This window comes from Gopherus evgoodei, chromosome 6, assembly GCF_007399415.2.
Source record: "Gopherus evgoodei ecotype Sinaloan lineage chromosome 6, rGopEvg1_v1.p, whole genome shotgun sequence".
Taxonomy (NCBI): Eukaryota; Metazoa; Chordata; order Testudines; family Testudinidae; genus Gopherus; species Gopherus evgoodei.
The window spans coordinates 71,001,747-71,013,968 of record NC_044327.1 but is presented as its reverse complement, the minus strand read 5'-3'; the positions used below and the strand labels follow the sequence as shown (position 1 = coordinate 71,013,968).

Sequence of the window (12,222 nt, the reverse complement as noted above, 5' to 3'; positions counted from 1 at the left end):
TGTGTTAAATGTTAACTACTAAAAAAATAAAGGAAAACTTTAAAAAATAATATTTGACAAGGTAAGGAAACTGTTTCTGTGCTTGTTTCATTTAAATTAAGATGGTTAAAAGCAGCATTTTTCTTCTGCATAGTAAAAAGTTTCAAAGATGTGTTAAGTCAATGTTCAGTTGCAAACTTTTGAAAAACATACCATAATGTTTTGTTCAGAGTTACAAACATTTCAGAGTTACAAATAACCTCAATTCCTGGGGTGTTTGTATCTGAGGTTCTACTGTACTATGATGCAGCAAGAAGTGTAGTTTATCAATTAAGGCAAAATCCCTGTTCACTGATATAAATCCAAAGTGACTCTGCTTAAGTTAGGGAACCACGGACCACAAATAGAAACATAAAAAGACCATCCACAATGCAGGTAACATAAATTAACTTTTATTTACTAATGTTTACAAAAGATGTGTGGTACATACCACTGCTAAAGTTCACCTGCTACTAAAATATCTGTGTGGGAGATATTGTCTTGAAATGTATTTAAAGAAAAGTATGAAGAAAAACTAGATTTTTTTTCACATCTTTGTCTCTTCCAGGGGTCGGTTCATGAAGTCTTGAATGGCCTGGTGTAGGGTTACCCATTTATTAATTGAGGTTTTCAAAGCAGTAATCCATCTGAAAGAAAGGAAAGACCAACAACTGCCACTGAATGGGAGTCATATGTTCACTTGGAAGATTAACTTCTCCTGAAATTGGTTTTTATAAATCTGTTGTACTGTCATGTCACTAAAAGTGCTAATAATAAGTGGACTGGAGAGGTGGGAAGGGAACAATTGGCTGTAAGAGCAACATATCTGGGCACAAGTTTCCAAATTATTTAATAGCTTCTCATTATAAGTCAAATCCTACAACTTTTAGTCTTAGAGACATCATTGTGAGTTTTTTTCTGCACCAAGACTACAGAATGTAGCCTTTAGAAAATGACTTCATAGGCTATTTTTTTAATTATGATGATCAGTGTTGGAAGTAATTCATCTGTGAGAACTAGAAGTACCTACTTTTCACTTAGTCTGACCTATCATGAAAGGCACTCAGGTGCCATTCCACCCACACATCCTTATGAAAGACACCATGACAAGGTTCCTTCTTGAACTGCTGCAATTCAGCCTTGCTATAACTCCAGTGATGACAGTAACAGAACTCACGACTCACAGATGCCAGCATATTTTGCTGCAGTGCGACTAAAACTAGCGTTACGGAGAGATGAAAGTACACAGGTGAAAACAAAATGGAAAGATGTTAGCAAATGTTCTTGAACCACAGTGTTCTTACTTGATTTAAGAGTGTGGCAAAGAGAAGTGAAACAAAGATCTCCATTTACCGTTTGTTTTCATTTACATTCTCTGCACATAGGTAGAAGGTTTGAAACTCTTCGGATGGGGGTTTCATTTCAATTACAGATCTTCTGGAGCCAAGCGACTGTTCGCTTACAGTGTAACCTTGCAGGTAAATCCCACCTAGAGAAAGGGAAACAGCACAAATAGAGAGTAGCATGAACCACTTGTTGGTCTACTATAAACTGCATATGTGACAAATTCTTTCCTTCTACTTAGCAGCGGAAAGGTTTTTACATTCTCTTTTCAGAGACCTAGGCAGTGATGCTTCCAAAAATCATGCAACAGAGAATTAAAATACACATAAATAGTTTGTGAAAAACCATTAATATCCATTTTTACTTTGAAAAGTGACTGGAGAAATGGCAGTTCCTCAATTGCAATGATTTTCAGATCAAATGTATTCAGTTTACATGTAAAACAAATATTTGTTTTTCTTATCTGCTAGCCCTGCAATTCAACCTGAGATATGAGAGTCAAATTGAGTTCTTTTAATTTTGTACATCATCACCATCAATGAAGGTTCTACAAATATTTGGATGAGAAACACTATACAACTGCTAAATATTTTTATTATTACAGTCCAAATTTTGCCCTCTGTTACACCTGTGCTCTCCATGGTGTTGCACAGATTAAACTGATCTGTCACTTATTGGAACTTAGTAAATAATTTTGTTGCTACATGAAAAGTATTGAAACTCAGCTCAGTCCCTTCTGGCTGTATTGACTCTACAGGGATAATGGAAATAAAAAGCATTAGAAAGGTACTTACGTCACCCAGGTCAGCAGATATGAATACACAGATAGCTGTTCCTTTGAGTAAGAAAATGCCATTTTTACATAGCCACTTTTCAAAGTGAAACTGGGCACCAGGGCTCTGACTTGAAGTGTCAATAATAGAGATATAAAGTTAAGACTTAAAATGATTATGAGTTCAAATACTCAGAATAGCCTCAACCCAAATTCTACATTCATACACAGAAAATCATGTAGCCAGCTTTCTGAATACACAGGTTTGGGCAAACTTCAAAATGTGCGTGTGTAATTTTGGTCGTGAGAATTTAGAAGTTGCTTTTGCAAATGTGGATCATTTTGTCAAGCACTTTAGACACACCATTTTACCTGCTTTCAGATACTTATTACCTGGTGACATTTTTCAAATTCATGTTGAATTCACCAAATTGTTTTTTCCAACTGAAATACCAAACCCAAACATTCCTTCCCAAAATGAAAACCTTTCATTTTGACATTTTTTTAAACTAACAATTTCAATTTGTTGATTTAAAAGGACTTTTCATTTCAAATTTTACTTTAATTTTATTTTAAAAGATTTTAAAAAATCCTCAAAAATGAAATGTTTTGTTCAACCCAAAAGGAAATTTTGAGATTTTCAATTTGCTGGAAAATTTAAAAAGTTTTTGTTTCAGGTCAACCTGAACTGTTCAGCTACTGAACTAAAACATATGCTGTTTACACAACTCTACTTAAATGTCCCAGGAAGCTGATCCAAAGTTTATTAAAGTTTGTCTTCCAGATTGTGAGTCCTATATTAATAGTCCTACTGACATCATATCAGGTATCAAGGAGACACCAGTTATTACAGTGACAGCGGACACTGTGTTTGTAAGGTACTATCTGCAATAAGAGTGGAGCAGTTCAGAAAAGGAGTTAGGGTAGCAAGTGAAGATCCACTACAATGTCAGAGAAAGCTGGTTTGGTTTATTTTAAACAATAGTGTATTTAAAGACCAGAAAGGCATGATACTGAGCAGTTAGAACACAGAACTAACCTCCCAAAATACCTGATAACTAATTCTAGTTCTGCTATTGATTCACTGTATGACTTTGGGCAAGTTTCTGTCTCAGTTTTCAACCTCAGAGAGATGTTGTAAGCACTAGTTATTTCATTGTTGTACAACCCTTTGAAGCTAAAGAGTGCTATATAAATGCTAAAGATGGAAGTTCCACTCCTCCAGTGGATAGAGGCGTTTCCCTGCCTACATAATTGGGAAATACCATAATCACAGGGACACCTGCTCCAAGCAATAACTCAGGGTAGTTTGCAGCAGAATGTGCCGTCGGTGCAACGAAGTTAAGGAACTTGAGCAATTTTTGACCTGCTCTGGCAGAGTGGCTCTTGTCACTAACATTCAGCCAATGCTGCTTCACTCTCCAACCTGCCAACCCCAATATGCTTTCTGCCAGTAAGGGCACTATTTCACTTTAGAATAATAAAATACTTGCATTAAATTAGTGTACACTCTTTCATGTTAATATGAATCATTTAAAAACAAAGAGTATCACCTACCTATGGCATGTGTGGAGCGAATGCCAGCATAAAAATACAAACAGCCATCCTTCAGAATGCAGTAGTGCTGAGTCCACATGTCCCTGGTTTTATCCAGTTGGTGGAGGAGACCCAGGCACTCTGGGTTTTTGATAGCGAGGGGTGGAAGGCTTGTGTTGTGCAGGGTGACATCTACCCATACATGATTCTATAGAGTTAACACAAAATAGTTTCATGAGGAGCGTGCTTTTATTCTGCAAAGACGTTAGCCCCAAATCCCTTATTCTAAAAATAGCTTTTATTGCCACAGTGATTTGGAATGTCAAGGGTTCTGGAAACGCAATTAACAAGCACACATTTTATAGCAACTACTCATTTCCTTCTCATTCCTTCTTAAAGGAATTATTTGTCTTTTTCTGCACTTCAAGTTTTGCTGGTACTAACAAGAATGGACCAAAGTTGTACTAAGAGGACTATCATGCTAGCTGTTTTGGAAGTTGCCTGATTTCATTTCTTCTTATGTATTACTTCAGTTCTCACTGTTGCCAAAGCTGGCACTACGGATCACATCCTGTCCTCAGATACTTGCACATCAACAGGAGTTTCACAGAAGTATCTGAGAACAGAATATGGCAATGAGACTTGGATGAATGCATGACCATGTGCTCGATGTCTGTGACATTTCTAGAAGATGTAAATGTCCAGGTGCTCATATTATAGAACAGGCCAAAGAAAGATAGCAGAGCTAGTAAAAATTAGGAGGAAATATAGAAAAAGTTATTTAATAGGCTGAACTGCCTAAAATGAGTTTAAACAGGAACCATGTAATTTCCCTCCCTCTTTTTTTAATTTTGAACTTCTAAAGGACATCTGGATCCAACTTCTACATCTAAACCTAACATGCTTTGTTTAGCTGCAATATCTAATGTTGCGACAACCTATGTCATTGTCATCTAAATTCCTTGGGGAGAGTGTCTGCAATATCAGTAGCATCCTGCTCTGTTTCTATAGGGGTTTTCTTTTTCACTCAATTGTTATTTCTTTCTCATCCTTGACAAGCCAGAGAGAGAGAAAAGAGTTGATGCTATATAGCTAGCTATATTCTTTACTGTGAACTGGAAACCCGCTGGGACTTACTGCAGCAGAGTGCAATAGATAAATGTAGTCTTACACTGTGCATTAGTGGAATAGATATCGTTAACTAGGTTCATTAGGAGGACATAGTGTCGGTGTATTAGTGTGTTGAGCCATTGCATTTGAGATGAAGTATTACAGCCCTGTAATATGTTTTTGCTGGTGGTTCTAAAAATTCAGGTACAGCACCTTGGATAGCATTTCAGACAATGCAAAAAAAGCTTCTCTGCAAAACTGAAAAATGAATGCAAAGTTCATTTTAAAAAATAGGAGAAAGCAATTAGCTGAAAACAATACTTACTAATGAAACAAGTTGTGCGATGAACTCAGTATATAACCCTCCTACTCAAAAAGGGTTATTGTCTGCTCAGAGACAATGCTAAAAAGTCAAATCAGTCAAAATAAGCACCCAGTAACTTAGAAAACAAGTCTAATAAATGGCTAATTATGCTGTTAGTGGCTGAATCAAAGTAAGGTCTTTCAATTGCAAGAGGTAAGATGAACACTGATAGCTTAAGGGCTTTTTTATTATTATGATATTTCCTATCAAACTAAAGTAAGATTTTTTTTTCCTTTTGCTTCTATGGCTTATTTTCTAAGCTATATTTATTTTTTATTTCTTTGGCTTTGGGTGCATAATTACAACTTTTTGTATTTATTTAATTGACTTTGTTTTCAGGCCCTGTAGATTAATTTGCATTCACATTCTCCGGTCAGATCTATTTGGCCCCAAATGTAGGTTTTGTAATAATAAGCTCCTATAAAACCTGAAACCAATAGAAATGTTTCTATTATTGATTTTATTCTAATGGAGATAATTTAAAAAGAAACAACTAAACATTTCCCTTTAATGTTTGCAGTAGTACACTGATTGGAGAAATGACTCATATGGAGAAATGGACTATAATCTAAAGCCTAACAAACTAATTTAAACTGTGAAAAATAAACAAACAGCATGAATATTGAAAAGTAAATTAGATTTTTTAAAATTCTTCCCTTTTTACTGATCTAGGATGTAATTTTTAACCTAAATAAGAAAATTGTTTTAAATTTTTTATTTATTTTCTTGACAGTGTCCTTTTAAAGACATTTAGATTTTTACCCTAGGCTTAACCCCCAACTTGTAGTCCACTATGACCCCAGATCCCTTTCTGCAGTACTCCTTCCTAGGCAGTCATTTCCCATTTTGCATGTGTGCAACTGATTGTTCCTTCCTAAATGGAGTACTTTGCATTTGTCCTTATTGCATTTCATACTATTTACTTCAGAACATTTCTCCAATTTGTCCAGATCATTTTGAATTTTAATCCTATCCTCCAAAGCACTTGCAACCCCTCCCAGCTTGGTATCATCCTCAAACTTTATAAGTGTACTCTCTATGCCATTATCTAAATCATTGATGAAGTGAACAGAATCGGGCCCAGACCTGATCCCTGCGGGATCCCACTTGTTATGGCCTTCCAGCATGACTCTGAACCACTGATAACTACTCTCTGGGAATGGTTTTCCAATCATTTTGCACCCACCTTATAGTAGCTTAATCTAGGTTGCATTTCCTTAGTTTATTAATGAGAAGGTCATGTGGGACAGTATCAAAAGCTTTACAAAAATCAAGATATACCATGTCTACCACTCCCCCACATCCACAAGGCTTGTTCCTCTGTCAAAGAAAGCTGTCAGGTTGGTTTGACATGATTTGTTTTTGACAAATTCATTCTGACTGTTACTTATCACCTTATTGTCTTCTAGATGTTTGCAAATTGATTGCTTAACTATTTGCTCCATTAATCTTTCCGAGTACAGAAGTTAAGCTGACTGGGCTGTAATTCCCTGGGCTGTCCTTATTTCCCTTTTTATAGATGGGCACTATATTTGCCCTTTTCCAGTCTTCTGGAATCTCTCCTGTCTTCCATGACTTCTCAAAGATAATCGCTAATGGCTCAGGTACCTCCTCAGTCAGCTCATTGAATATTCTAGGATCCATTTCATCAGGCCCTGGTGACCTGAAGAAATCTAATTTGTCCAAGTAATCTTTAATATGTTCTTTCCCTATTTTAGCCTCTCTTTATCCTACCTCATTTTAACTGACATTTACTACATCCAATTCTATACAACTCTATGAGGCAGAGAAGGGTAATGGACATCATTCCACAGATGGGGAAACTGAAACCCAGAAAAAGCAGCAAAGAGTCCTGTGGCATCTTATAGACGAACGGATGTATTGGAGCATGAGCTTTCGTGGGTGAATGTCTTGATACTTGAAACCCAGAGAGATTGAGTTGCCTGCAGCCCCCATTATGTCAGAGATAGCAGTATCACTCAGGAGTTTCTGTTTCCTAATCTTGTGCTGAATTCACTAAATTAGCTTGCTACCCGAATAATAAAGCATTACCTGATGGACAGGATGCACAGCTTTATCCATAGCCTCCAGCCACCTACAAAATGCCAGAAAACAAAAAAAAAAAGAAAAGAAAAAAGAATAGCTTGGCTTGGTACAATGGAATAAATATCCTTCACAGAGTCTTTTAGTTTGCTGATATAGACATCTTTCAAAGACATATGCAACATTGAGGACCATCTTAAGGCTTGAAAATGTATATATATACATGCACAGGCTTTGAGCATTATTTACAAGACGGCATTTCTAACTAGCAGCAGAAATAATTTGCCAGCAACAGACTAGGCTTATTATAAGTGCAGCAATATTACAGACAACGGATTCTTTTTAATACAGTTTATCTGTAGACAAATTAACAATACTTTCTGTTTCTTTGTTACTAGGCTGGGTAGGAGTTGGAAGTAAACTTAAAATACTACAACAAACTGGGTATTTTAAAACAAAAGAAACCAATTTCCTGACAAGGTTCTGCAATTGTTTGGTATGACCATCCCACCACAACTACGCTATGCGCACCACATATTGTTATTTCTAGATTTATCTACTTGGGAGGTGCTCAGATACTATGATTAGGGTGACCAGACAGCAAGTGTGAAAAATTGGGATGGGGTGGAGGGTAATAGGAGCCTATATAAGAAAAAGACCCACAAATCTGGACTGTCCCTATAAAATCAGGACATCTGGTCACCCTAACTATGATAATAGCTTCTATGTAAGTACAGAGCTATAGATGGATGGATGGATGGATAGATGAGATAGAGTGTATCAAATAATTCATCCTTCATCTCTTTACATTTCTGGAAGTACAGAAGAAAGCAAAAAACAAGGAAAACTGGTTTTAAACACATCCTAACTGCTCTGACAATAGATGCTAGATTGGCCTAAAATGAGTTAGGTTGTTTGAAAGTGTTGCTTAAAAGAAACATTACCTACATGCTGCTTTTTTAAAATAGTTTTAAACCCTGGCTGGCAGCAGAAGGAAAGCAGTAGATTTCAAAAGCTCCCTAAGATTATATCTGTACTGCAGCTGGGAATGTGCTTCCAAGCTCAGGCAGACAGACACACGGTAGCTCTGAGCTAGTGCACTAAAAACGCAATGTGGACTGGGATATCATGGACAGCCACTTGGCTAGCCATCCGAGTACATCCCTGGGGGAGACTGGGTGGGCGAGCCTGAGCTGCTGCCCTTGCTACCCCCAGCCTCACTGCTATTTTTGGTGCATGACCTTGAGCACAGCTAGCATGTGTCTGTCTACATGAGGTGGGAAGCACTCTCCCAGCTACTGTGTAGACAATATTCCCTAACTGAGAGACAAAACCAGTGCTATGGGCAGTGAGACCCAACAGACTCTTGTGGTGGGTTAAAAGTTTTAAACTTGGGTAAAAAACATGAATGCGACAGGGCAAGCAGAGGAGAGGGTAAGGTAGGGACTGTGCTCTTTTTCAGTGCTCTGCTGGCCAGAACATTGAGTGACATTATACTTGGGTGTGAAATGATGTATAAACAAGTACAAATCCATGAGAGAATTTACAATTACATTGAAGTAGTGGGATGACAATATGGGGGTAAGAATGTGTGTGTGTGTGGGGGGGAGGCGGGTGATTCTCTCTTAAGGTCACAAAACTCAGGCATGTTTTCACCCAGGGAAATCTTGAATGGCATGAGGACATTATTTGTTCTGAAAACCTATAGAAAGTTAGAAAGCTGAAAAATAATTTTTGGGACCTTTCAAAATCAAACCCTCACTCCTATAGGTGTGACAGGTGTCTTTTAGAGAAAATTTTGCACAAAACACCCCCACAAACTCTAGAAAAAAGAGTTACATAAATAGATTGCTTACCTCTTCATCTCTTGGTTTGAAGTTGCACAAAAGTAGAAAATCTTGTTTCCGGTTTGAGGCATGCATTTAAACACAAATGGTTTACCCAGGCTGCTGTCAACACCAATTTCTGCACCTTCTAACTTTGTTACATCTAGAGGTTTGCACTTTCCTTCATCCTGTAATTGATGAGATAAAGGTGAAGGAAGTTTTGCCATGTCTGCAGAGCACAATCTTGGGGAATTGAACTGTTTCCTGAAATATGAAAACTGTCACTTTCCCAGGGCTTGGGATAAACTAACGGAGACATTTCCATATAGAAGTTTGGTGTCAAACTGACATTTGTGCCTCTGAAAATATTCCCCCAATTTTCATATATTGTGGCAGCTGGAGGCTCCGAAAAACCTTCCCTATAGATTCACTCAAGACAAAATTTTCAAACGTGGCCTCTAAGTTTGCCTCTGCAATTTTGCTCTCGCAACTATTTTTGCTTCAGCAAAATGTGTTTGCACATCTTCCAACTTTTGGGGGCACAACAGTAATTTTAAAAAGCATCTTCATAGGTGATTTAGAAGTACAAGGCTCTTTGAGTCCCCTTATGTTATTTCTGCATCTTTGAAACTTTAACTGGGCAGATCTGAGGTACCAAATTCGTGCGCTCTCAAAATCGTGTGCATAAATTAAAAGGGTAGATTGCCATGCTTTTGAAAATGTGGCCCTTAATGTCAATCTCTAAGTCAGTAGTTTTCCCCATTAGCATCAGACAATTTTCAGGAGAGCCCATTTCAAAGTCTTTTGGAGAGTGTTTTAAACTGCTTTGCTTTTCACTATTACTGGAGCACTGGCAATTTGCCATCAGATTTGCCAGCAGCAAAATGGAAGCTGACAGTTACTTTTGGGAAACATGGACAGCATTAGTGCTATTAGAATAATGCTCAAATAATGGGATTTTATAAACTAAGAATGCATGAATTATGATGAAATTGCATGACCTTTATCAATAAGGGACAATTATTCAAAAATCACAGAAAGTGCTTATGTTGCATCTGAAAAATATACACTCAAACAAATTCTAGCATGTGCAAAATATCCAGCTATGTGTGTAAAATGAGTATTTGTGCATGTAATAATCTCTGGGCACATGTGATTACTCATTTGTATCTGTGCATGCCTTTTTCTGCAGGAGTAAAATAACCACCTAATTTTGAAAAGTAGAATCTAAAAGCACACTCATAAGGACATTTCCCAAATCCTTGTGCTTTTTTCCCTCTCTTTCATAGCATCCAAACGCAAAGCCAATACAATATCTGAAAGGCATTCCCAATAGTCAGTGCTGTGTGACCTACTTTATAAATAATGCTTTCAATCACAAAAACCACACTGAAATATCAGCATAACTGAAAGATATGTTCAGGCTCCAAACCTCACCGCTGAATAAGCAGACTTTGCACAAGGAATTCCACAGGAGTCAGGATGATGGAATTCTGACTTCAGCTCATGGTTTGTGTCCCCTGTTTCAGTCCACAGGCTAATAATGGTCTGTACAACTGCTGTGGTAGTGGGGGATAGGCTATAGGACCCATACAGGGGCAGATTCACACCATCCCTCCTCCATCTCCTTTTCTGTGCTATCATAGTGAGCCCATGCAGAACTCCTTCTCGCTCTCAGGTGTATGCTCCCTTTTATGGAACCTCGATGGCTGGCTCCCAAGCAATCATTTTCACTCCCTTTCAGCCTTATATGCCTATAAAGCAGGTGGGTCCGATCTGGGGTTTACACTTCAACGTAGGATCAAAGGTCCTAGTTCTGTTTTTGATTAGCCTAGTCCTCCAGCACACAAGTTTTACTGTGATGGTTTCCTTCAACAGTAACTGTAGCATGACTATGCCTCTTTTGGGGCAAACGTATTTTGCCACCGAAGGCACCAATGGCTTATTGTTAGAAAAATATCTTGATATCAGACATTGACCATACCTGGGCCTGGAATTGACCCCACTGGTGCTTACTGCAGCTGTGACACATAAACATAACTGTGGTTATGACACATTAACATAATTCTACTGGTAGGTAGAGGTGGAAGTTAAAGGTTCTACTGTTTGTGTTTCCTTGAGTTTGTGGAGGGGGGAAATTGTACGGGGCTGAGATTTATGTTCATTCCAATAAGTACCCAAGACTTGGAAACAGCTCTTTGCAGACCACCAGCAAATGTTCCATGGACCACTAATCCTCCACAGGACATAGCTTGGGGTCCTCTGGGTATAGGGCAGAATGTGTATTCCATGACGCAGGTGAAATAACCCCTCTTGTGGTTATTTTTTCTTAGCTGGCCTGAGTTTCGAGGAAACCATTTCACCAAAAAATGAAAGCATTTAGCAAAGTGTATCAGTCAGTAAAAACAAAGGCTTATTTGAGTCTTAGAAAGAGACCAGTAAAAAAAGATGGATGTGGTATCTAACACTTCATTGAATTAATTGGTCAGTAATATAGAGTGCACAGCTACATGTTCTCGAACCAGCCCTATTTTATTTGGTGTAAATACATCCAGTGAGTAAATGACATGCAGAGCATTTTCCAAGTGATTTGCTATGATCAAAGGATTTTGTTTGAATAGAGTCAAATTTACTATTCTAGTTAAGCTGCTTTGTGTAAGAAAAGGAAAGAATTGGAGAGCTATATGAGCACGTGAACTCAAAATCAACAAAAGGGATAAAAAAGAAAAGATTAAAAATAAGCTATTCAAGAGAAGGCAAATCCTGAGGAGATGGTGCAAAAATAACTTTACAGAGAAAGAAATCAAGTCCTAAAAAGAAAATATGAAAGGGAACCTGAAATGCAGTCAAAAAATTAAACAGCATTAGAAAAAGGGAAAGTGAGGGACTGGGTGGCTCAGAAGACTAGCAATGAGAAACATAGGCAGTCATCTCCAGGTCATTGGATCAGATTTGACTTAGTGGCAATTGGAAAGTACCTTTGCCTGTCATCTCTTCCTAAGTGTCCTCCCGTTTTCTGAAACTCAACATGTTAGAAACGGAACTCTTCTTTCTTCCTCAACCATTACACTTCTCCTCTTTCCCATTATAGCTGACAGTTCCCACCTAGTTCTCCACCTTGGGGTCAGCTTTGACTTCTCCCTATTTTTCTCCAACTTCCAGAATTTCCTGCTGACTTCTGTTGCTGCTCCCTGTATAACATCTCTAAA

At 37.9% G+C, this 12,222-nt stretch overlaps 1 protein-coding gene across 1 annotated transcript in view; it reads right to left on the bottom strand.

The window, feature by feature from the left end:
- Positions 1–473: 473 nt before the first annotated feature.
- Positions 474–12,222, bottom strand: part of LOC115653958 — a 47,601-nt gene continuing 35,852 nt past the window's right edge. The window contains exons 8-12 of the mRNA XM_030567789.1: positions 9,044–9,201; positions 7,197–7,239; positions 3,692–3,878; positions 1,372–1,507; positions 474–665 (exon numbers count right to left, since the gene is read on the bottom strand). Coding sequence (XP_030423649.1) covers positions 566–665; positions 1,372–1,507; positions 3,692–3,878; positions 7,197–7,239; positions 9,044–9,201 — 624 coding nt within the window. The 3' untranslated portion in view covers positions 474–565. The remainder of the gene's footprint in view (positions 666–1,371; positions 1,508–3,691; positions 3,879–7,196; positions 7,240–9,043; positions 9,202–12,222) is intronic.